At 49.5% G+C, this 25098-nt stretch overlaps 3 protein-coding genes across 3 annotated transcripts; 2 read left to right on the top strand and 1 right to left on the bottom strand.

Annotated features, from left to right (window-relative positions):
* Positions 1 to 4008: 4008 nt before the first annotated feature.
* Positions 4009 to 4956, top strand: LOC119236643 (olfactory receptor 13-like). Its single transcript, XM_037500587.1, has one exon. It carries the CDS (start codon positions 4009 to 4011, stop codon positions 4954 to 4956), a length of 948 nt encoding a protein of 315 aa, XP_037356484.1.
* A 3843-nt stretch (positions 4957 to 8799) lies between these two features.
* LOC119236742 (olfactory receptor 2D2-like) lies at positions 8800 to 9747 on the bottom strand. Its single transcript, XM_037500723.1, has one exon. The coding sequence runs from the start codon at positions 9745 to 9747 to the stop codon at positions 8800 to 8802; it is 948 nt and encodes a 315-aa protein (XP_037356620.1).
* A 9799-nt stretch (positions 9748 to 19546) lies between these two features.
* Positions 19547 to 24895, top strand: LOC119236741 (L-amino-acid oxidase-like). Its single transcript, XM_037500722.1, has 9 exons — positions 19547 to 19596; positions 19772 to 19829; positions 19964 to 20030; positions 21615 to 21829; positions 22008 to 22120; positions 22561 to 22762; positions 23116 to 23184; positions 23396 to 23532; positions 24046 to 24895. Exons 1-9 carry the CDS (start codon positions 19547 to 19549, stop codon positions 24893 to 24895), a joined length of 1761 nt encoding a protein of 586 aa, XP_037356619.1.
* The last annotated feature ends 203 nt before the right edge of the window (positions 24896 to 25098 follow it).

Genomic DNA, 25098 nt, shown 5'->3' with positions numbered 1-25098 from the left:
GTCACCATCTTTGGGGTCACAAGACGTCAGGACACATGCAAGACGCGTGCAAGGGAGAACCCAGCAGAGTATGATGGAGGGAGTGGGGCAGGGGCCTGGGTGCTGAGATCAGAGGGCAGTGTTTCCCTGCCACCCTAACTCCCCCAAACCCGTTCATTCTGTATGGTCCATGGACCCTTCCTTGATATGCCCACCCAGCCTTGGCCCTTGCAGTTCCCAGTCCATGCCTTTGCTCCAATTGATGTCCACACACTGTCCCCTTGAACTGGGAGAGGGTAGGGAGAGGCCTGGGGGGAGGGGCGCGGCTGGGAGGCTAGGGGGGCTGGGTGTGTGGCACAGGGAGGCAGCCCGGATGGTGAAATGTGTGCTCAGGGGAGCTGCTCTGGGGCCTGGAGAAGCCCACTGCGCAGAGGCTCATTAAGAAGCTGTCTGATTTCTGGCCCCTGAGGATCTGGAGCAGAATATTAAAGCAGGACCCAGTGGACTGCTGGCTTATGCCTCACTGAACCCCGTGCCAGGTAAGGGGAGGACGGGCAGAGGCGGGAGCCTGAAGGGCACTCCCGCCAGAGCACCCCTGCTGAAGGCTCCCCACCTGTCCTGGCTGGCTTCTGGGCCCCTGCTGCCTTCACCTCCTCCCATCCACACCAGGGCCTCCACACCTGGCTGCCTACTCTGCTCTCAGACCTCTGTCCTCTGTCATTGGTTTTTCTCTATTTCGCGATTGATCTGCCTCTTTGCCTGCCTCTCGAGCCTCCTTGTCTTTTGCGTGTGTGCTCCATGCTAAGGGGGACAACAGTGGATGGAGGAAGTGAAGGCTGTCACCAAGATGCCCAGGCAGCTGAGCTGGCTCTCTGCAGCCCCTGAGGATACAGGGCCAGGCACTGGCAGGAGAGATAAGGGAGGGGTGACAAGTTATAGGGGGGAGAGCCTTGAAGGTTCAGGGGATTCAGAGACCTGGAAGGAGAGGTTAGAACTGGGGACCACTGTGATCCTTCATCTGGGAAGAGTAGCTGCCTCCACTCAGGTCATGGCATTCCTCTCTGGCTCAGTCCTCGCCAGGCCCTGGGAGACCAGAGAGGAAGCTCATAGTGGGCCTAGAACCCCCATTCATTTGCCTCTTCTCTCCCTCTTGCCTCTGCACTTCCCTCCTCTCCTCAATTCTACACCATATTCTGGCGGCTGGTAAGGAACAGGGGCTGGGAGTGGGTGTCTTCTAAGAGACTCGTGCAACAGCCCAGGCTTCAGGTCCAGGTGGAGCTGGAAGGAGAATACATCCTTCTTCCTTGTTGCACAGTGCATGCTTTCTCCTGTCAGGTATAGTCCCTGCAAAATTCCCGTCACCAATTCACCCGTGCACCATCACCACAGCCCCTTGTGTAAGAACACATTCCCTCCCCTGTTTTGTTTTGTTTTGTTTTGTTTTTCCGCTCCCCTGTTTTGATCCCTCTCCCGCCCCTCCCCTGCTGTCGCTCCTCTTTGCAGCCCACTTCACTCCTTATCACCCACTCACATCTGATTTCTGCCCTCATCACTCAACAGAAATTTCCTACCTCCAAGCCGAGAATAGCTTCTGCACCGTGACATTTTGGGAGCAGTTTTTATTCCTCTTGCCCTCTCTGTAGTGTTTAACCCTCTGGCACTCCTCCCTGCTGTGCTGCCTGGGTGGGCAACACACCCTCTTCTGCCTCTGGGGAGGTGCTGTTCAAGCTCCATCTCTCCCCACTCATGTGCCCAAGATGCATTTTTGGAGGATCTGTTTGCTTTCTGAACTGTCCCTGAGAGTTCTCATCCATTCAGTGCCTTAATTACTCTCCAAATTTTGATGTTTCTGAGCTCTATGGCTACATGTCCAGCTCTCTGGTGTTCAGCTTCTCGTGGAGACCCCATATTTCAGCTCCTCGTGGAGACCCCATATTTCAGCTCCTCGTGGAGACCCCATATATAGAATTATTATCACCTAGAAGGCATTTCCTACCCCACCCATCTCTTCCTCCTCCACCTTCACACATTTTGTCTTGAAGTGGTCCTGCTGTCATCTTAGGCTCCCAAGCCTGATACTTCAAGTCCTCTTTCTCACCTCCTGCATCTCTGTTACCAGGTCCTGTTGATTCAATTTCCTGCACCTTTTTCTAATCTCTCTTCATTGTCTTCAACTAGCTTTCTATCTTTTCTCCATGCTCTTCAACTGGTCTTCCTAATTTCTAATGCCTTCTCCTAATTTCCACCCAAGTATTGATGTTTCTAAAACCTAACCCTGAAAAAGTTACTTCTTAGCTTAAAACTCCTCTGTGATTTGCCATGACCTATATGACCAAGTCCATGCTCCTTGTCAAGGACTGCCAAAGCCTTTATAATTGTTTCCTTCCTACTCTGTGCAAATTAACTTGCACTCAGACTTTTTTGTCGTGGCTCCCTGGTTACAAGAAGCTTTCCCTTGGTGATGCTCATTTGCACCTGCTACTCCATTGGCAAGTAAAATTCATCCTTGAGTCTTTTTCTGTTAATTCCTGCTCATCTTTTCATATCACATGTCCTCTTGAAGAAGTCTAGCTCCCAAAGGCTGGTCCAAGTGCTCCTTTAATGAGCTCCTGTGACACCTAGCTCTGCTCCTGTCACAGTTTTTATCACTTGACTGCCACTCATTACTATCTGTCTCCTCCCTGTGTGTGCTGCTAGGAGGTAGAATTTTCTTTCTGGATCCCTAGTGCTTAATCCAGAGTTTTGACAGCCAGTATATATTTTCATATAGTGCTAAATGCATTGCAATGCCACTTGTGTCTCTTCCTGTTTCCCCAGTGGGACTGTATGGTCCTTGAGAATTGGGAATATACTTTGTCCTTGTAGTTCCAGCCCCTGGTACAGAGCCTAGAACACCAGCTCTAGTACAGAGGTGATAGGTGCGCAATCATTGTTGACCGATGAATGACATTATGAAGAAGAGGATTTGATGGGGACTAACATTGGGCTCCTGCTCTCTGCTGTTCACAGTGCACTTCACTCATATCATAGGTTACTTCTCAAACAATCTCTTCCTGGTAGGTATTAAGACCATTTTGCAGAGAACAACACTGAGGCTCAGACAGATTAAACTACTTGATCAGGACCCAGTAGAAGTACCAAGACTTGGACTCAGGTCTTCTGATTCCAAATCCTATGCTCCTCCACAAGAACACACCACCTCCCAGAGCACTACGAGGAATCAATCCATCAAAAATATCAATTCCAGCAGAGAAAGAGATGCCAAGGGGCAGGTCAGCATTGGTAAGGATAATGCTGCTAACTGGTGGGATCCAAAGATGCCAAACCTGCTTTTAAACAACAACCCAAAAAGCATTTTTGCCTCAATCATACTTTTAGGATCACACTGGAAGAGCCTTCCCTGGAGGAACCCAGAAGAGGCATTGACGAGCAACTCAATCTAAAATAAAATCAGATGTGAGGATGCTTCCTGACAAATTCAAGAAGTACAGGCATGGATAAATTTTTTTAAATGTTTAACATTTCTGGGGTGGTATGTCTCCCCACATTTCTAATTTGCCCTATATATGTGTGTGCATGTATATATAAACCTCAGAAGTTTAAAGTACCAAAGGAAAGGGTTTGAGTGATTGCTTTGGGAGTAATAAGAGGGGAGATCTTCAATTTTCCATCAACCCATTCTCCAGCCAGGATGAGAGGAGAAAAGCCTCAGCAACACGTCATGTGTGATGGCCCCTGGAGGAGAGGAAAGCAGGTGGCCTTGCTGGGGCTGAGAGAAGGAATGAAGTGAGGCCCTGGAGGTCTTGAGAAAAGATCTGGGCCACAGGCACAAAAAACTCAAAGTAGATTTTCCTCCCTTCCCCCAAATTTAGCCTCATTCCAGCGAGACCTCAGTCTCCAACCTATTAGTGCCAAATAGTACCCCAATAACCACTGGCCTTTCTAGCCCATGAATAGTCATAGTATGTGAGTATGTAGCCCATGCCGGGCCACTCATGGATCAATTTCTCTCCCTGCAGCTGAAGGAAGATGCCGGGCGTCCCTTGGAACAACCACAGCTTTGTGTCTGAATTCATCCTTCTGGGTTTCTCCAGAGATTCCCAGGTGAATGTCATCCTCTTCAATGTCTTCCTGCTCCTCTACCTCTCCACGCTTGCAGGCAATGGGCTCATTGTCACCTTGATATTCCTGGACTCCCGCCTCCATACACCCATGTACTTCTTTCTCAGCGTTCTCTCCATGTTGGACATGAGCTATGTTACTACCACGGTACCTCAGATGTTGGTGCATCTGGTGTCCCAGAAGAAAACTATCTCTTATGCTGGGTGCGTGGCCCAGATGTACATCTTCCTGGTGTTGGGCATCACTGAGGGCTGGCTATTCTCCATCATGGCCTATGATAGATATGTAGCCATCTGTCACCCACTCAGGTACAAGGTTATCATGAGCCCGTGGCTGTGTGGGGCAATGGTGATATTTTGTGGATTGTGGGGTGTCAGCTGTTCCCTCGTCTACACTGTCTTCACAATGCGTCTGCCTTACTGTGGCCCCAATGAAATCAACCACTTCTTCTGTGAAGTCCCTGCTGTTCTGAAGCTGGCTTGTGCGGACACATCTCTCAATGACCGAGTAGATTTCATCCTGGGCTTCATCCTTCTGCTGGTACCCCTATCCTTCATCCTGGCCTCTTATGTGTGCATCTTTGCCACCATCTTGAAAATCCGCTCAGCTCAAGGTCGACTCAAGGCCTTTTCCACTTGTGCCTCCCACATCACTGTCGTCACCATGTTCTGTGGACCTGCCATGTTTATGTACATGAACCCAGGGGCCAATGCCTCTCCAGAGCGGGACAAGAAGCTGGCCCTGTTCTACAATGTCATCTCTGCCTTTCTCAACCCCATCATCTACAGCCTCAGGAACAAAGATGTGAAGAGGGCATTCCTTAAGTTAACAGGCTGGGGCAAGGCCCCTGAGTGAAGTCAGCACCAAACCCAAAACTATAGGTTCTGTGGTCCTTCCACTTTATCTCCTATCACCCAATGGAAAGGCAGGAACCACTGACTGATAGTTAAGGAGTATGATATGTGAAGATTGGTACCTGGGTGGGACTTGTTAATGGTTCCAACAGCTGGCCTATGTTCAGACATTTAAAGACCCAACTGTAGAGAGAGTACCAAGGCAGGACCTCTGTCTGATTAAATTTTTGTTTCCCAAGGCACAGCAAAGGATCTGGCACAAACAAAGCTTCATTAACCTTTGCTAGTTGAGTGATTAAATGCAAGAGGATTCAGGATTAAATCAACTCAGGATGGTTGAGACCGATGACTCACAGCACCCAGATTAGCTACTTTATTTCATCTCAGTCAGGAACATGGACAGATCTAAAGACACACAGTCTGGGAGAAAGGAAAGGTGATTTTAGGACTAGGGTTCAGGGACTGCTCATCACGCCCCACAAACACTGCCCTGGCAGGGTGGATCCCAGGGTACACAGTCCATCTTGTCCTTAGCGAGGTGAGCCGCTATGATAAACTATAGTGGGTCAGAGATGACACTTTGCAGCAAGTGAACACCTCACAGGAATGTTACTGGAGGTTAAGTAGGTAAAGTTCTCAAAACAGTGTTTGACATTTTGCATGTTATAGCTAAACACTGCCGTTCCTCTTATTACATTCTCCTTCTCTTTCCTACCACTACAATCAACAAGAAAACAACTGAGATCACTTCAGCTTAGAAAAGCTCTGCTCTCTGAAAAGAGAGAACATGATCATGAAAAGTAGAGTGGAGTTAGCAAGCCTGGGTCTGTCACCAAGAAGCTCATGAACATAAAAATATTATGTTCGCAAAACATTAAAAAAGTATGACTCTTCTCAAGTTATCAAATGAACAGATTCTAATTACAATAAGTCAACACTCTTCAAAGATACCTTTATCAATAATCCCACATATGAGAATTTTGAATAAACAAATCTCAGTTGAGTAATAGTGGTGTTAATACAGTACTTAGTTCAAAAGATACAGACGAGCATGGCGGGTTCAGCTGATCATGCTGGTGCTGGCTCTTCTCACCACGCTCAGAACATTTTGCCCCTGGGTGTAAGGTCCCCAGGACCTTGGAGAAGGCACAGACAAGTAGCTCCAAGAATCTCATGAAGTGTGCCTTCATGACACCTGTCATACCAAGAAATGCAGCAACACTAAGTCAGAGAGGCAAGTTTTCATCAGGGGCACCTACTCACCTTCGCAGAAACACCTCCAAGTTTTGCCTTCACTCTTTCATCATCAAGGGAAAAAGAGACAGGAATTTCTGGCATTCATTTTATCCTTCTCATCATTCTGACAACCCTCAGTCCACAGACCCATTCCAGATCTTCCTGCTTCAAACTGGACTTTGAATTTTAAAATCAAAGTCACCATTGATCTTTTATCAATGTCACATGACAGGTTACTCAAGGAAATGCGGCCATGGGGCAACACTGGCAGGTTCTGGCTTTGAACATCAAGGTAATTTAAATCTAATAGGCCTCCTGTGGTTAGTATTAGCCGCCTCTGCATCAAAATTATAACAATTTCAATAACTAAAAGTCCTCATTAAGGTAGCGATGGTTCCAATGAACCATCAAATGGGTATCACTGATTCAATACAGACACCGATAGCTGGGAAGACCACCCCCACATTATCCAGACAGCCCCTTCCCCACAAAATCAGAAGCAGGAAATGCTCATCAGTTGGCAAGTCCCCTCCACCAGCCACACTGTCCTACCCTCGCACAGATGAAGAAGGGAACACACCAATAGCCATGGAACCCTTCACTTTCTCCCTAAAATCCTCTGGAATGGCTGCCTGGAATTAGAGTCCATTGGTGAACCTGTGCCACCCACCATATCTCCTGCCTTCCCCAGCCCTGTTCCATGTCTGAGTAAATACCTTAGGACAAAACCAATACTGAACTTTGTACCTAAGTAATAGGGATAAAATATCTATTCCACCAAAAGTTTTATTTTTTTTTAAAGATTTATTTTTTTTTTATTTTTTTTTTATTTATTTATTTATTTATTTATTTATTTATTTATACAAGCACTGGACAGTCAGAAGTGCGGGAGGGTGAGAGAATTCACCAGAGCCAGAGCGGGGAGCAGAGCAGGCAGAAGGACCGAAGTACACTGCTGAGGGGAGCAGCGGGCGGCAGGAGAGGGCTGCGCGCCATGTGGGACCCTCCTCTGGTAGCCAGGGAGCAGCTGGGGATCGAACCGGCGCTGCAGAGGCTGAGGGCAGCTTCACAACCCAGCGCTCAACCGCTGCACCACCGGGGAGGCCCTCCACCAAAAGTTTTAAACTCTATAGTCATTCATCATCCCCAGGTTGGTTGCTCAGTAATCTCTTCATTCACATCATCATTGCCCCCAACCCCCTGCTATCCTATCTCCCAGCACCCCTCTCTGTGTTATGCCAACTTCAGTCCAATGGTCAGCACCATCTCTCCCAATAACCTCAACCTGAAATTCCTCTGGGGATATCACATCCCCTATAGCTGGGCCTGATGCTGGTTAGCCACAGTGGATCTCCAGAACTATTAGAACTTACTTGACTCATTTCTACGATCACTGGGTCACTGGTGACACCTGAAGGAAGGATGTGTAAACTCTGCAGCCCCAGTGAAGGCTGTGTAAATTCTGCGGTACCAGGATTCCTAGAGACCTCATTTTTCATTGAGGTCTCTCAGAAGAGTATGAGTTACTTTTGGGTGTTGCCTATTGTGGCTGCAGGAGCCCACTTGCACGCAGCAACTTTTCATCTTCTATGGCGTCCTTATCACTTTCTGGTTCACAGATTGGTCACAAGTTCATAGCACTTGAGTTTTACATACTCCATCTACTGTGATATAGAATGTTAGACACAACGAGTTCTTGGAGACCATTAAATTTAAGGTGATCATTTTATAGATGAGTGATGTCCAGAGAAGGATAACAAATTGCCCAAAGTCATACAAGATGGGAACTAGTTACAAGATGGGAACTAGAAATCGAGACACTACTAAGTATCTCACTACTCAGCTGTGTGCCCTGCGATACCATTGCGCAGAGTATCCACATGTTAATCCCACAACCCACATGGGTTCCAAGCACTAACTCAGGTCTGTGGGCTAAACTGGTGCTGTACACCATTGGCTACAGATATTGTTTACTTTGCAAACACCACCTTGATCCTCTGCTAATTCCATGGACTGGATCACAGTTACCATATTTCATGCTGGCCACATGCATTCTCTTGGTTTCAGAGCCATTATTGTAGATTATATCACCATCCACATTGTGTGCTATTCTCCTGTGTGTGTGTGTGTGTGTGTGTGTGTATTGTACACCATTATCAGTTACCATGTGGTCTGCATTACTTTTCTATGAGAGGGAAGGATCTCTTGCTCCTTTGTCATCAGGGTTGACTACATGACTTCCTTTGACCAACAGGATTAGAAGGAAGAGATTTGTGTTATTATGAACATTTTTTTTTAGAGTCATCATGTCTTTTGGCCCTTGTTCCTTTATTATGATCAGAAGAATGGCATATTCTAGATAGGACTTATTCCTCCAAGTGGAATCTGAGAATCCATTGGCAAAAACCACAATCCACTTACAACTGACATGGAATGTAACAATAAGTGAATTTTGCTTTGTAAGCCACTGAGATTATAAAGTTGGTTGCCACTTCCACAACAATGGAGCAAGTTGATCAAGACAGCCAGGTTGCTTTCATAGTCCACATTGGTGGTGCTAGCCAAGCACTATGTTGGCATTGGACCTTCTACCCCAGATCCTCCCAGTTCACAAGACCACCCTGCCCCACCCCATCACTTTAAGAAAAGCCTCCTTGATGTCCTTGTTCCGCAGACTGTAGACCACAGGATTGAGCAGGGCCGTGAAAACATTATAAAACAGTGCAACCAGCTTGTCCTGCTCAGGGGAATAGCTGGAGTTAGGCCTCAAGTAGATGTAGGTGGCTGGAACATAGAAGAAGGTGACTACGGTCAGGTGGGAAGCACAGGTGGAGAAAGCTTTGCAGCGGCCTCGTGTGGACTTGATCTTGAGAATGGCCAGGGCAATACGGGTGTAGGAAGCCACAATGAGAGAGATTGGGACAACGTTCACAAAGAAGCTGATGACCAGGTCCACCAATTCAATGAGGTGGGTGTCCATGCAAGCCAAGCATCGAACTGCAGGGCCATCACAGAAATAGTGGTTGACAATGTTGGGTCCACAGTATGGCAGCCTCATGGTGAAGTAGGTATGGATGAGAGAGAAGAAAAAACCACAAACCCAGCACCCAGATGCCATCTTAATGCACAGGCTCCAGCTAAGGATGACAGTATAGCGCAGTGGGTAACAAATGGCCACATAGCGATCATAAGCCATGACTACAAAAAATATGCATTCAGTAATGCCCAGGGCACTAAACACATACATCTGCAGCCAACAGCAAGCAAAAGAGATGGTCTGAGAGTGAGAAAGAAGATGCACCAACATCTGGGGTGTGGCAGTGGTGACGTATCCCATATCCAGCAGGGAGAGGATACAGAGGAAGAAATACATGGGAGTGTGGAGATGCGTGTCTAGGCAGATCAGAGTGATGATGAGCCCATTCCCCAGGACTGAGCTCAGGTAGAGGATGAGGAAGACAATAAAGAAGATCCAGCTGGACATGGGGTCACCAGAGAAGCCAACTAGGATGAACTCAGAAACCCCGCTTTGATTCTGCCGTGGAGACATCCACATGGTGGGGCCTAGAAGAGAATCACACTTATTACCTGTCATCTGAAGTATAGTTGTCGAGCAAGATAGTCTACCCCAGGGGCCAGCAGCCGAGGATTGTAATTCTGGCCCCACTGCTCTGCTGTGTAATCTTGAACAAGTCACACAAACTCTTGGGGCCTCAGTCTCCTCATTTTGAAATGTGACTAATACTCACACTTCAGGCTTTATGAGAATTAGGGGCAATGTACCACGACCTATCACATAATGACAGGGACACTTTCAGAAAAGCATCAGTAAGTGACATCATTCTGTGAAGGTATCAGCAATGGATTTTATACTTAGGAGCCTTGATGAACAAAGCTCTATGAGATTAAAGCAGGAAAAATGATGCAATTAAGAGACAAGATAAGCACGTGATATATGTGAAGATGCCTTTCATCTTAGACATCATTTTATTTTTTATTTATATATACAAATATATTTATTTATATATTTATAAATATTATATATGTGTATTTACATCATTGTTCCTTTTTGTACAATGCATGCTTGTATGCTTTCTCCTCTCAGGTGTATTCCCCGTAAAATTCCCACCACCGGTTCACCCATGAACCATCACCATAGTCCCTTGTGCTCGTCTCTCCCCTGTTTTGATTCCTCTACCTCCCCTCCCTTGCAGAATGTCTCTGATTTACAGTTAGTTGCCTGTTAATTTTTTTTTTTTTATTAGAGAGCATTTTCCTGATGTCTCTCTTCATCCCAGAGATACCCCTCCGGCAAGCTGGCAATACGAGGTCTGTCAGTAGAGGGCGCTGCGGCATGACTGCAGCAGGAGGGAACCCCTAAATCCTTAGTGCCTGCACTTTGTACTCTCTTCAGCCCTGAGATTGTAGCTGTTTTTTTCTCACTTTCTTCTGAAATTGAAATTAATAAGCAAGTATACAAAAATCAAACGCACTTCCCTACACCAACACCCGAAAATAAAATCTTAAGGCCAGAATTAAAAGTCAAATGTTTAGTGATAAAGCTAATGAAATAATGTATAGAAAAACATTGAGATAAATTAAGGAAGGGAAATTAATTAAGGAAAAAGAAATTAAGGAAACCAAGAAAATGGGGAAATAAACCACATTTATGGATTGCATAATTAGAATTATAAAGATGTGAAATTGCCTATTATATTCAATTAAGTTTCAGTCAAATCCCCAAATTACAGTCAAATTTATCTGCAGATATTTAAACCAGTTATGATTTTACATAGAAATTTTGAAGGATATTGGAAAAAAAAAAAACAGGGTCTGGTCAATTAGGACTTATGCAAGCAAAAAAATTAAGCAACTATGACGCTGGCAGAAAGACAAATAAATCCATGTAACAGAAAAAAAGCCCAGGAGAGAGCCATGGATGTTATTTTGCCAACTGACACATGACTAAGTTGATCCTACAATTAAATGGGGAAGGGATGCTCTTCTGCATTTCTGGGGAATATCTTCTGATGAATCACACATATTCACATGGGCAAAAATCTTGACTGCTACCTCACATGGTACAAAAAATCCATTCCAGATATTTGTAGTCTCAGATGGTAAATGGTAAAGATAAAACAATAAATTTTAGGCTCAAACAGAAAAATATCTATATCACCTTGGGCAGGGAATGATTTCTTAAATAGAACAATAAACTTGAAATCCACGTGATGTGGACATCACTTATGTTAAAAATACATATCTTCAAAAATTCTCTCAGCCCAGAAGTTTCCCCCTAATTTACAAGCCCTGGGTCCCTAGAGAGCATGACGATGGGACCTAATGGTCACAGCACCATAGCCGAGCACCCCCAAGACAACGAGCATTGTCCTTTCATGGATACGTCTTCACTGGGCTTGGAGATCCTTAAATTCAGGAAACTATATTATTCACTTCTCAGTCTCCAGCACCTTGAACATAGCCTGACACAGAGAAACTCTGAGTGAATATTACTAAAGAAGTAGATGAAAGAGGGGTGGCACTCTAGGAAGGAGGTAGGAATGGAAGGAATTGAGATATGGGGTCAGGGTGAGGAAAGAACACTGAGAAATGAAGAAAGAGGGCAAGAAGGGTGTTGGGTGCAGGCACAGAGGACCCAGGGTCTGGGTGACCTGGCTTCTGATGACCTCTGGTCTCCACAGAAGCCCAGGTCCACCTTCTCCCCAAATCCCAGACCATCTCACCTCAGATCCACAGAAGCAACTCTCAGAGAAGCGGTTACTTGCTCTTAAGGGAAAAGGATTCAGTGAGAAGCCCCCTGTGAAGCAGAAGCCAGCAAGTCTGGACTCCAAGCAATTTAGTTTCCAGGAAAATCTGAAGATTCTTAGAATGGGGAGGTGGAGGCCCCTGCCTTGTCTCCACCGCACAGCCCTCTGCAGCAGCCAGCCCGGCCCTGGCTCCTGGAGGCCTTCCTGGAGGGTCCTGGGGTGCAGGTGGAGGGAGTCTCAGTCATCCCAAGCTCCTCCTATGGGCCAACATGAGGCTTTATGATCCTGCCTCTCTTCCAGAAGTCCTGGGGGCAATGTGGAAGGGACATCCCCTTGCCGCCTGCCCCCACCATCCCTGTCCCTAGTGGGGATGCCAGATGCAGTCCCTGAGCATTGCTAACAAAAACCCCACAAGGAAGAAAACCTTGGGGACAGAGCAGGATCAAACACACCTATGTGGGGCGGAAGTGGGGGACTAATTTCCTTTTTCCGCCTTCTAGGGAACATGACCAACCCAGGGTGGGGATAGGGTTGGCACTTGGTCACATGTAGATATGTCAAGAACTGAAGGTTCATTCTGATTCCCCTCTTTCTTCCAACCCCCTGTTTTTCACCTTGTCAATCACATCATGTTTGAGTCACATCTCTAGTCCTTATTGAATGATCTTGGGCAAGAACATTGGACAAGAACAGGACAATCCATTGGACAAGTCACTCAACCTCTTTGATGATATATGAGTGTTGACCATGGAGCATCTACCTTATAGCAGGTCTTGAGCCAGGTCCCAGCGAAGAACATCTGGAGAGTTAAGTAGTATCAGCCCCTGTTACAAAAGGGGAGCCGAGGCTCATGAGTGAGGGACTTACCCAAGGGCTTACATCTTTGAAGTGCAGAACCAGCATGTCAGTTGGGACCCATCAAATTCTAGTGCTTGTTCTCATACCCTCACTGTTATTCTGCCTCAGTTTTCTCCACTATAAAATGATCATAATAAGCTCTTAATATCCCCAATCTTCTGACTTGCTGGGAGAATTAAAGAAGATCATGTGCTGAGTGGCCTGACCCAAGTCCTGGCCAGGCCCACCTGCCTGTGGGCTCCCATCCCACCTCCCTTCTGGACCTCAATTCCCTGTCTATTCAGAATAGGATGGTGGGGCTCCAGGCCCTCCCTAGTCAGACACATGCCACCAGAGCTGATTCCTCACTCTTCAGAAGTGTTGTGAGCTGGGTGTTAGACAACATGATTGAGGTTAAATGACATAATCTACACTTAAATCAATTACATTCCAAAAACTCAATGAATCTTGCACACATTATGCTAAATCAAACAAGTCAGAGAAAGGCAAAGATGATGGTCTCCACAAGGTGGAATCTGAAAACGTCAGGCTCGTAGACATGAGCACCCAGTGTGGTTGCCACGGCCTGAGGGCAGCGGGTGGGAGAGATGCCGGTCCACAGAGCAGACTTCCGGTCCCATGATGAAGGGGGGGGGTGCGGACCAAGCATCCAGCCGCCACCACTGACAGGGTGGTGTGGACACTCGCTGCTCTGAGAGGCGCACGCAGGTGTCCTGACCCCACACGGCCCTGCAAGTGTGATGGAAGGATGAGTCGCCTGACTGCAAACCTCACCACATGGAGCTATCAGTCACCACATGCCACACCTTACGCTTCCGACATGTTTTATATCGGTTGTACCTCAATAATATAGGGAAGAAGAAAAGAAAAATCCTTTTTAGAAAATTAAAAAGGAAGCAAAATCCAAAAACAAAAGCTCAAGACTCCTACATCCTAATTACTCCTAAATATAGACTCTGTTACTTGTGTTCTGGGGTCACATCCACTGGATTTGTGTGGGGAATCCTCCCCGTGCTGGGCCCTGTGCAACCCGTCCCCCTCAGGCTCCGTGATGTAGTGATTTTAGCTTAAAGTGACTCCATGGGTGTGTGTGCACCACGCACAAAGGCTAACAGCAGAGCACCTGCCTCTCCTTCCAGAGCTGACTCGCATTTGTCACGCTCCACGGAACAGTGGAGAGTCCTAGGAATCCAGACACCGAGGCAGCCACCTCTGCTGTTGGCAGGGGTTGGGAGGACCCTTGGAGAGCAGCCCTGGCCCAGAAGGGGCACAGTCAGCAGCTTAATCCCTGGACCAGGCCTCCCTGCCCGATCCAGAAGGAGGCTCCCTAACAGCCTGGTTCAACCCCTGGCTTGCTCCCCTTTCCTCTGGACCCTTGCTAGCCCCTCGTGCCTCAGCAAGGCCAGCCACAGGTGAGGCACGAGATCAGACCAGACTCTGCTGATTGGCTCTTCAGGGTGCAGACCACCTCCCAGGCCCACTGGCTCTCAGCTTAGGGGCAAAGGCCCCGGCACCTGTGGCACCAAACCTTGGTAGGAAGGGATGTGTGAGATGGGCCAGCAGTGCTAGAAAGAGTGAAGACTTGCCCAAGGTCACGTGACTGAAAAGTGGGGGAGCCCAGACATCCAGTGTGTCTTCAGAAGCAAACTTCAGCTTCACTGCTCTAAAATGGGGGGTTGGGGGTTGGTCTCTCCCAGCGTTAGAGGCTGAGCTAGAGATGACAAACATGCTGTTAAAACTGGACACATAATGATTTCCTGTGTGTCTACCCCATCTCCATAGCTACTTCTGACCTCCTTTCTCCCATGCCCTGTTTCTAGTGCCACCTGACAGGAAGGGGATGCATCCCAGGTGTGCCAGAGGATCCATCTCGTACTTCATGGTTCCTTGTAAGGGGCAGGTGAGGGGGACGGAGCTGTGGCCCCGACTCCCTGAATCCTCAGCTCTTATTCAGACTCAACTATAGTCTTAGAGGAACGCCCTGTCGGAGACGTCCTCTGTACCCCAACTCCTCCCCTCCTTCACACACACAGCCTGATGGGCCAGAGATTCAGGGGGAGGCAGGAGTTTGGGCCCTGAACTCAGGGAAGGTTAAATCTCACCTTGTGAATCCTCTTTGCAGAACCTTAAAGCAAATGACATCCCCCTTGCCTTGAGCGCAGTCCTAACTCCCCTCACACATGTCATTGACCTTCACCAGCTCTGAAGAGCTAGTGCAAGGCAGGATCAATCTCCCATTGGGTGGATGAGGAAACTGAGGCCCAGGGAGGCACAGTGGCTTGTCCAAGGTCAGGAGCACTCTGGGCTCATAGATGGGATGATAGTCAAGCCATCCTGACTTTTATTTATTTATTTATTTTTAATTTTAATAAGATTTATCTTTTCTACTTCTTTTATTTATTTATTTATTTATACAAGCACTGGGTACAGTCAGAAGCGTAGGAGAGTGAGAGAATTCACCAGAGCCAGAGTGGCGAGCAGAACGGGCACACAGATGAAGTACACTGCTGAGGGAGCAGCGGGCACAGCAGGAGAGGTCTGCGCGCCATGTGGGACCCTCGCCTGGTAGCCCGGGATCAAACCAGCGCTGCAGAGGCTGCAGGCAGCTTCACAACCCAGCGCTCAACTGCTGTGCCACCGGGAAGGCCCCATCCTGACTTTTAAATGACAAAATTACTTAAAAGCTGCCAACCATCATTCTAACCTCTATCTCTCAGATAAATGAAAAGTGACTGGGAAGAGCGAAGGGGTTTCGTCAAGACCAGGCAGCTGGACAACGGTAGGGCCAGCAGAGACTCTGCATTTGCCTCTTGGGCTGGAACTGAACATCAGTATGTGTTCCAGGCTAAATGGCTGGACCTGAAATCCCTCCTGCCGCCCCTAGACCTGTCATTATCGCCAGAGGTACGGAGGCCACACTGAGGGTTGCAAGAGGAAGACTGGACACCAGATGCTTCATTCTGAGCTGCATGGACCTCAAGGCAAGAAGGTGGCCCGTGAGGAGAGGAGAGCTGGGACTGCAGTCCTAACAGCCTGGGACTCTCTAATTGGCCCCTGGCTCAGAACACCTCCGGGAGGGCCCCTGTGGGGACTGGCTCCCATTTGATTACAGAGGTGCCCGAGAAAGTTTTCTGGGTTTGTGTCTGGGGAGGGAACTGAGGGAATTCCAGGAGGTGGTGACAATACTAATGATCAAGTTCATCTTAATGGTCCTTTGGGACTTCGTCATAAAACTTGATGGTTTACCAAGCACTTTTGTGTGTATTTTCTCATCAGGTCCTCCCAGAACCCCTGGGAGGGAGGTGATATGGCCTCATTTTAGAGCTGATGTCAACAATGATGACAGAGTCTTACTGAGCATTTCCAAGAGCCTGGGGGAGACACTGATACTGAATCCGAAGGGACCTTCAAGACCAGCAGGCCCAGCTCTCTACTCATCTTCTACAGCCATGAAAAATAAGCTGCAAAGAAGAAAAATCACTGGCCTATAGGAGTCAACGTAGGAGACTAGAACTTACATACCATGTCTCCCAGCCATGGGCCCTTTCTGTTGTCCACAGGCTCCCTCTGCTTTCTTACCACACACATCCTCAACACAACCAGTCCTGAGGGTCTGTATCTCCCCAGGCTGCAAATGCTGCCTGAGCCAATGAAGGAGACATAGATCAGACAAGCTAATAGGATAGTAATAACTGATAATAGCAAGAATAATAATGATGATGGTAATATTGGGTTGTTGGAAAGTCATGATGCAATTTTGCATAGAAAACAAAGAAAAACCGGGCCTCTCTGGTGGCGCAAGGGGTTAAGCACCACACTATGAAGCAATCCGCAGCCTCTGCAGCACGAGTTCAATCCCTGGCTGGCCAGGGAGCAACCCACATGGCACAGCAGACCTCTTCTGCCTCGCCTGCTGCTCCCCTCAGCAGTGTATTTCAGTCAGTCTGCCTGTTCTGTTCCCCGCTCTGTCTCTGGTGAATCGTCTCACCCCCACCCCCACATCTCTGGCCTGTACCCCAGCTCTTGTATGCATATATAAATAAATTTTTTTAAAAAACATAGAAAAATACGTCATGACTTTACCGACAACCCAATACTAATACTAGCAAAACTTTACAGGGCATTGTTTTCTTATCCCTGGTATTTAACTAAGTCCTTACTTACAACAACCCATTTGATAGTCAAACTGTCAAATCCCTGTGAAACTATCCCTATGAAATAGATGGTTTTATCCTTGCAGATGCAGGAACTGAGTCAGAGATTTGGTTATGTGCCAAATATCCTAAGTCCTAACTGACAGTCTAAGAGTTAACAAATGATTTGATGTTAAAAATTTAACAACCAATGAATAAATCAAGACTTATTTGCAGCCAGTCCAGGTTCAGTGAGTCAAAATCCAAGTTGCTGAGCTCACGTATAGCCTCTACCTCTGCTACCAAAGCTGCCTTGTTCACAAGCCCCTGGGTGATGGCAGGGTGGCTGGGGAAAGACTGGAGAGAACGTACCCTGCATCACACAGAAAATAAGCCAGAAATAGCACCCAGGTTTCCTGATTCCAAATGAAGGGACCATCCCAGCTGAATCACAGTGTCCTAACAGAATAGTAGGAAGCCCACATTTATTGAAGGCTCAGCTTCATGCCTAGGGAAACAGAGCCTCAAAAAAGTGATGTGACTTTCTCCCCACACAGCTCCGGAGAAGCAGATACAAGGTTTAGCTCTGACTGCATAGTCGCTGTGTCCCTGTTGTAGCAGGCTGGATGCCTGTAAAGCAGTTGGTGACAACCAGGAGCATACCAGGACTGTGTTGAGACTCAAGAGGTAGCACCAGAATGAACAGGGAGACAAGAGCACTGGGGAGTTGGCTGTAACTGGGTTTGAGGAAGTTCTCTGATGCTCAGGCCTGTGCTGCCTGAAAACCAAGGGGTAGCTTCTTGTTGCTGCTGGAACAAGTAGTCACAATTTTTGTGGCTTGAAACAACATGAATGTATCTCTAATCATTCTAGAGTTAAGACATCCAAAATGAGTCTTAAGGTCTACCTGGAGTCTTCAGGGGAAGGTCTGTTCCTTGCACCTTCCAGCGTCTAGAGGCTGCTATAGCATTCCTTGGCTGGTAGTCACATCACTCCAGTCTCTGCTTCTATGTTCACATCACTATCTCCCCCTTGATTGGCTTGCTTCTTTCTTATAAGAATACTTGTGACTATATTTAGAGCCCAGTTGGATAATCCAGAATCACATCCCCATCTCAAGATGCTTAACTTAATCACATCTGCAAAATCCTATTGTCATGTAAGGTAACATTCATGGATTCCAGGAATTAGGGAGTAGATATCTTTGGGAAGTCATTTTTCAGGCAGAGACTCCCAAGTAGCCTCCTCCCCAAGGCCTTTCCTATTCTGTTAGGGTCCCAGTAAGCTTATTGGCATAAACCTAATTTACCCACTGATTGTGTTATCCAGAAAGTATACAAAGCAGGTACAGGAGACCCAGAGTAACCTTGGGCTCTGCCCAGGGTTCCCTACCTGGACATTGTCAAACTGTGGGGAAGCCTCTTCTCCTTGTCAGTAGCAATAACAACTACAAGAGTCACCAACCTCCCAGGAATACAAGAACAGTTAAGCATTTGAAAATCAATTCATATAATGCACCATATCAACAGAATAAAGAACAAAAACCACATGATTGACACAATAGATGGAGAAAAGGCATTTTACAAAAGCAAACAGCCCTTTGTGATAAAAACAAAACTGTAAATTCAAGTAGACAGGCATTTCTTTAATCTGATAATGGCATCTGAAAACACCACAATTAGCATCCTTAATGGCAAGAGGCTGAGTACTTCCCCACTAAGATCAGAACAGACAAAGTTGTCTATTCTAACCACTACTATTCAACCAAGATGTTCTATCCAGTGGAATGAGGCAAGAAAATGATATAAAATTACAAAGAAAATTACAAAGAAAATAAAATGATCTCTATTTGCAGGTTAAGATCTTGCAAGTGAAACCCTATGAAACCCATCCGATCCTACCAGCAACCCTGTGATGTAGGAATTACCTGTTTTAAAACTATTAGATATCTCAACTCAAACTCTATCTCCACAAGGAAAGAAAAATGTGGCTGAGGTGGCTACCAAGTGTAAGGTGCTATGCTAGGCTCTTGCACACAGCATCTCATATAATCCTCGAGATACCATATGAAGAAAGTATTATTGACCCATTTTATAGATCATCTGACTGAGGCCCAGACAGGTAGAAGCCCTATGTCCACAGCTATGACACGACATGGCAGGATTCGAATCCAGTTCCATTGGATTCCATTGCTGGTGCCCTTTCCCTGTGCCATCCTGGCACCCAGAATATGAGTTCTGTGCCCCCACTGCTGAGTGCCACAGCCTGCCTCTACTCCTGCCCCCTCCAGGGCCCCATAAGCAAGCTCAGTGCACACTTCCTGCCCACTTCTCTGCCCAGCCAGCCAGCCTGCCTCTGCCTGCACTGTACATAGAGAACAAAGAGCTGACTTGGCACCACAACCAGCTGGCCTGTTCCCCGGGGAAGGAATTCCAGAGAACCCTCTTGGGTCTCAGGCAGCACCAGGGGTCCCAGAGGAAGGGGGAAAATCACTCCCCACTGAAAATGACCAGGCCAGAGACCACTACACAGACTACTCGGGGAGCCCCTAAGGGGATGGAGAGGGCAAACCCCTCCATGGGAGCTTCAGGACAAAATGCCCAGCGTGGACAGACTCACAGTGGAGCAGGGGCTGCTGGAGGGACAGCAAGAGAGCAGGATGTTCCCTAGAGGGGGCAGGCAGGAGCCCTGCTGCTCCTGGGAGGCCAGACACTGGAGTTGCCAGGGGCTTGGGCCCAGTCCTCGCCCTTCTGGGGACATGGTCAGCTGGTTGGGGACAACTCTCTGGTTCCCCCAACCCCTCTTCCTCATTGGCCCCCAGATCCCAGATTCTCAGCTGGGAGGAGGCTTTCACAAGGAGGGAAGACAGGTCGGGGAAGGTGAGAATACAGGGGATGAGGCCACGGAGGGACCTGCATCAGAGCGACCATCTCACCTGACAGCCATCCTAGAGGGCAGGGCTTCTGTGCTTAGGCCCGGCTGCAGGGCCCCGGGCCAGGCTCCTCCCCGGCAGGTCCTTATAAAAAGCGAGACTCACCCAGGGCTCAGCCTGAGCTACAGGACCATGTCCAAGATGAGGGGTAAGTGGGGTCCCCCCTCCAGGTCTGAGAGAACCTGAGGACAGAGGTGCTAGATCCTAAAATAGGAGGAAGTGCTAGATTGAGGGGATGGGGATGGACCAAGGAGGTTGAAATGGGTGGTGGGGATTAGGGAGGCATGCAAGGAAGAGGGGTAGGGACTGATGAGGGGCTACAGCTAGGCAGGCATGTTGAAAGTGAGTCAAGAGAATGGATGTGGGTCTGGAGAATGAGTCTGTGGGTTGAGGGCCAGCAAGGGAAGGACAGGGGTGGGGGGTAGTGAGATGGGAGAGGCAGCATTTGTCAGGGGTGGAGAATGGATGGGGGGGGAGGGATTCTCTGGGGATGGGCCATGGGTGTGGCTTGGGACTCTCTCCCACTGACATGTTCCCCATCCTCTTCTGAGGAGCTACCCCTGTAGAAGGGCCTCCTGACATTGGGAAGGGTCTGCACTGGGAGCCAGCTGGGCCTCCTGTCCCTCCTCAGTGGGTGGCCCTGAAGACCCCTGGCCTTCTGCAGTCTTTGGTTGTCCTGCTGCACAAAGACAGAACTCAGGGGCTTCTCACCTGCCTGTAAAACCAACGGCTAATTTATGGGAGCACAGAGGCCGCAGCGCGTGGCTGGTCCCTGTAGAGCCAGCCACAAGGAGAATGCATGGGCTCGTGTCTCGGGCCCTGTTAGTGATGGAAAAGAAAAACAAGTCACTGCTTGGGTATTAACTATGGGCCCCAACCTTGGCTGTACACTAGAGAGCCTGGAGGCTTGAAAAAAATGCCATGAGGCTGGGGAAGAGTGACAGGAAGGCCAAGTTTCACAGGGCACTAGTAATGCCACAGAGAAGCCAGTTACCGTACCCACACATGTCTCCTCCACAGGAAGCGCTCTCTCTTTCTCTCTCTCTCTCTCTCTCTCTCTCTCTCTCCCTCTCTCTCTCTCATGCAAATGCACACATTCCTGAGTATAAACACCCTCAGGCTCTCCCGCCCAGCCCCAGGCTCGAAGGCACACACAGGTTCTCGCACAAGAACACAGCAGCCAGTCTCTGTCGCTTAGGCACACACATCATCCTCACTCTCCCAAAACCCAGACCAACACACCCCATTCTGCACCCTTCTCGCCTTCCCATACAGGCTCACACACACATTCGCTCGGACACCCCGCTCTGTCCCCCAAGCACACCCCCTCACATACGACCACAACAAATGCATGGGCCTACATGGCAACAAGCACACACACACACACGCACAGCCATGGGAGGTACAGCAAGCATACACTCACCAGCAGAAGCAGCACATTTACAGTCAAATACAAAGTTGCACACGAGCCTGGTTGTCCAATCATGGGCGTGCATGTGAACTTGCCATCACAACCCTACACTAGTCACACAACAAACTCTAGCACAGCTCACACGTAATTCAAGCCCCCCACACAGACATAGCCTCAGGCTCGCATGTTTACAACCACACCTTTAACACCCACCATGCAGACCACCCACTCGCTCATTCAGCCAAGCTCACTCTAGTAGAGCAGGGTACACAGGGAGCCGAGGCCCCAGACATAGTCCCTCAGGTGCTTACTATTCCTCAGGGATCCTGATCTTGGGGCTGCTCTTGGCTACCCCCAGTTGTTTTGGCTACTTTGAGGACCTGGTCAAGTGCTTCAAGGACCCTGAATACGAGTCCATCCTTGTCACGGCCCAGAAGGGGCTCCACATCTCCCCGCTGCCCAAGCGCGTGGTGGTGGTGGGAGCCGGCATGTCAGGCCTGGCGGCGGCCAAGGCCCTCCAAGATGCTGGCCACCAGGTAAGCAGGGCCAGGAGGGACTTCGATCACTTGCCTCCAGTTTGACCCTCCACCACTTCTCAGACACTTCCTGCTGGGCATCCCAGCGAGAGCCTGTGACCAGGTGGGGGTGAGAGTGGAGGGTGGGGGACAGGAGAGCATGGCCCTGGGAATAACAGCAGCTCCTCCCAACCCCCAGGTAACCGTGCTGGAAGCCAGCGACCACATCGGGGGGAGAGTGGTTACATTCAGGAACGAGGAGGAGGGCTGGTACTATGATCTGGGGCCCATGCGAATCCCCAAGTCCCACAGGTAAGTCCTGGTGAGAGACAGAGGCTGAGGACTAAGGAAGAGGTGAGAGGGGCCCCTCTGTGACCTTGTCGTAGTCCTTTAGGACTTACTGTCCTATGAGATGCCTTCCTGCTGGTCAGGACTGACACAGGAGTCCTGCCTGACACAGAGGACAAAGGCTCATGGCCCAGGTCAAACCGAAAGAGGTAGATCCCAAACTAATAAAGGTCACAGTTGCCATTAACTCATCAAACCCCGTACTTGAGACAGGGGCACTTTCTCATACCATATTAAGCTGTAAATAATATGAGAGTATTAATGAGGAAGCAGCCCATTCGAGCTCCATGGGCACATGAAGAAACTGGCTTTCTTGGAAGTGGTTTCCCTTGTAAAGCAACAGGAACAAGGTGCTAGCAGGCCCCACTGAGTCGGGTGACATGTTATGCCTGTATCTGCTCCAGGCTGGTCCACGCCTATGTCAAGAAGCTGGGCCTGAAGCTGAACAAGTTCGTCCAATACGATGGCAACACCTGGTATCTCATCAATGGACAACGCAATCGTGCCAGAGAGGTCAAGGCCAACCCAGAGCTCCTGGGCTATTCCCTGAACTCCAGGGAGAAGGGCCAGAATGCCATGAATCTCTTCAAACAGGCCATTGCCAAGGTGCCTCCTGCTTTACCCCTCTCAGGGCTGGGAAAGAGCCAAGTCTGGCCTAAGGTCACCTGGCAAATTAGTGGATCGACTCAGATCACCTAACTCCTCGCCAGTCCCCTTGTGATTAGTCTGCTTTCCACATAACACCCCCTAAGAACGCTGCCACCCAACCCTAATGTCCAACCCTTCCCTGCCCTCTCCCTAGTGGGCCAGTGGTTTGAACAGTGGAGCACCTGGAAGCACCCTTACCCTGGTCCTTCCATCCCTCACCCTCTTCAACGGGACAGCAGAGAACCCAGGAGTCCTGCCTCTGGCTCTTTGGTTTTCATCTAAAGATGTTCCTCGTTCCTCCCCTTCTGCAGCTCAAACAAAGTCTGAAAAACTTCAACTGCAGCCACCTGATGTCGTTTTATGATTCTTACTCCACCAAGGTGCGTGAGACAAAGAAGACCCAGAATAGGGTGGGAGGGTCTGTGCTCAGCTTATCTCCCTGGGGTTTCCCCCTGCCTCCCAGGACCCTCTCTTCCCACTGTCAAAGCCTCCACCTGCCTGGAAAGTCCCATCCCTTGCCTGCCCCAGGCCCCTGCTGAAGCCCTTCCTACAAGGTAGGCCCCTTCACCTGGCCTTCCGCCTTCCCCACAGGCTTACCTGCTGAAGGAAGGGCAGCTGAGCGGGGGGGCAGTAGAGATGATTGGGGATGTGATGAACGAGGATGCTGGATACTATAAGTCCCTCCTGGAGTCCCTGCGGATAGACATCATCCTCTCCCAAAGTGACAGGTAAGGCTGGTCCTGGGCAGGACTCAGTCTGCCCCTCCACCGACACTCGCAGGGGAGAGAGGGAAGTTGACCGAGGAGTAGTGACTGTGTGCCAAGCACTGTGCTGAGCACCTTCCAAGAATTGTCCTACCTAATCCTACCGCCAGCAGGAAGGCAGGCACTGTCATTCAGAGCCATTTTACAGGTGAGTCTGGTAAGGCTCTTACCCAAGAGCACACCATGTGGCAAGGATGGCGCCTGAACCCCGACTCAGGTCTGCACACTCCTCCGGGAAGGCAGCCAAATTCATGGGCTCTGGAGCCGTCTACACAGATCATCCTGGGCGAGTCCCTTTTCTCCCGTGTGCGTTTCCAAACTATAACACTAAGCGGCCCCTGCCTCAGAGAGACTGGTCAAGGTGATGAATAGGGCGTACCCGGCGCAGGCTGCGTGATGCTGGCTTCCTCCCTCAGACCAGGAGGAGCTGGCCTGCTGTCTCCCACACTCACCCCCTCCCGCTCTTCACCCCTGCAGCTTCTCCGAGATCACCGGCGGCTTTGACCAGCTCCCGCAAGCCCTGGGCGCCAGCTTGAAGCCCGGCACCATCCACCTGGGCTCCAAGGTGACCACGGTAGCGAGGGCTGGGCCTGAGGTCCAGATTTCCTACCGGAGGGACAACGAAACTAACTCAAGCCTGCGCACCCTCGCCGCGGACTTTGTGGTCATCTCCGCCTCCGCCAAGGCCACGCGCCTCATCACCTTCCAGCCCCCGCTCCCCGCGGCCAAGCTGCGCGGGCTGCGCTCCGTGCACTACACCAGCGCCACCAAGGTGGTCCTGGCCTGTAACGAGTCCTTCTGGGAGCGGGATGGCATCCGGGGCGGCTTCTCCGTCACCGACCGGCCCTCGCGCTACATCCACTACCCCAGCCACCGCCTCCCCAGCGGCAAGGGCGTCCTGCTGGCCTCCTACACCGTGGACGACGACTCCCTCTTCTTCCTGTCCATGAAGCACGAGCAGGTGGTGGACGTAGTCCTGGAGGACCTGGCGGCGGTGCACCAGATCCCCAAGGAGGAGCTGCAGCGCATGTGCCCGTCCTCGGTGGTCAAGCACTGGGCTCTGGACCCCCAGGCCATGGGCGCCTTCACCGAGTTCACCCCCTACCAGTTTTCAGACTATTCCAGGCAGCTCTTCCAGCCAGAGGGCCGGGTCCACTTTGCTGGCGAGCACACCTGCCTGCCCCATGCCTGGTTAGACACTGCCATCAAGTCTGGCCTCCGGGCAGCCAGAAACATCCAGGCGACTGTAGACCAGGAGGCTGTCGGGAGACAGAGACCGTCACCAACACCCACAATCCTTTCTAAAGCCCTGGAGAGAAATCCCTGAGAGAATATACCAGCAAGTGGGCTGGGAGGCGGAAGTGGCGGGCAGACACTGAGGAGCGAGGTCACTATTAGTGTCCCTGGCACACAGTCAGGAACCCCCAAATGCCAAAGAATCCACATAGCAAGTCCACAAGAAACGACCCCCACCCCTTTCCTGCTTCTCTCCCCTGTCAGCCCTTGAGGGAGGAAGCAGCAGGGTGGGCA

Source organism: Talpa occidentalis, unplaced genomic scaffold (genome assembly GCF_014898055.3).
Source record: "Talpa occidentalis isolate TD23 unplaced genomic scaffold, MPIMG_talOcc4v2.1 talOcc4.9, whole genome shotgun sequence".
In the NCBI taxonomy this organism is placed as follows: domain Eukaryota; kingdom Metazoa; phylum Chordata; class Mammalia; order Eulipotyphla; family Talpidae; genus Talpa; species Talpa occidentalis.
Note: the sequence above shows the minus strand (reverse complement) of the source record. Positions and strands in the feature narration are given on the sequence as shown.

Coding starts and splice junctions, on each gene's coding strand:
- LOC119236643 (XM_037500587.1), top strand. CDS start 4,009: ATGCCGGGCGTCCCTTGGAACAACCACAGCTTTGTGTCTGAATTCATC.
- LOC119236742 (XM_037500723.1), bottom strand. CDS start 9,747: ATGTGGATGTCTCCACGGCAGAATCAAAGCGGGGTTTCTGAGTTCATC.
- LOC119236741 (XM_037500722.1), top strand. CDS start 19,547: ATGCCCAGCGTGGACAGACTCACAGTGGAGCAGGGGCTGCTGGAGGGA. Junction 19,597..19,771: donor CAGGGGCTGCTGGAGGGACA/GCAAGAGAGCAG, acceptor ATTGGCCCCCAG/ATCCCAGATTCTCAGCTGGG. Junction 21,830..22,007: donor TCCAAGATGCTGGCCACCAG/GTAAGCAGGGCC, acceptor CCCAACCCCCAG/GTAACCGTGCTGGAAGCCAG.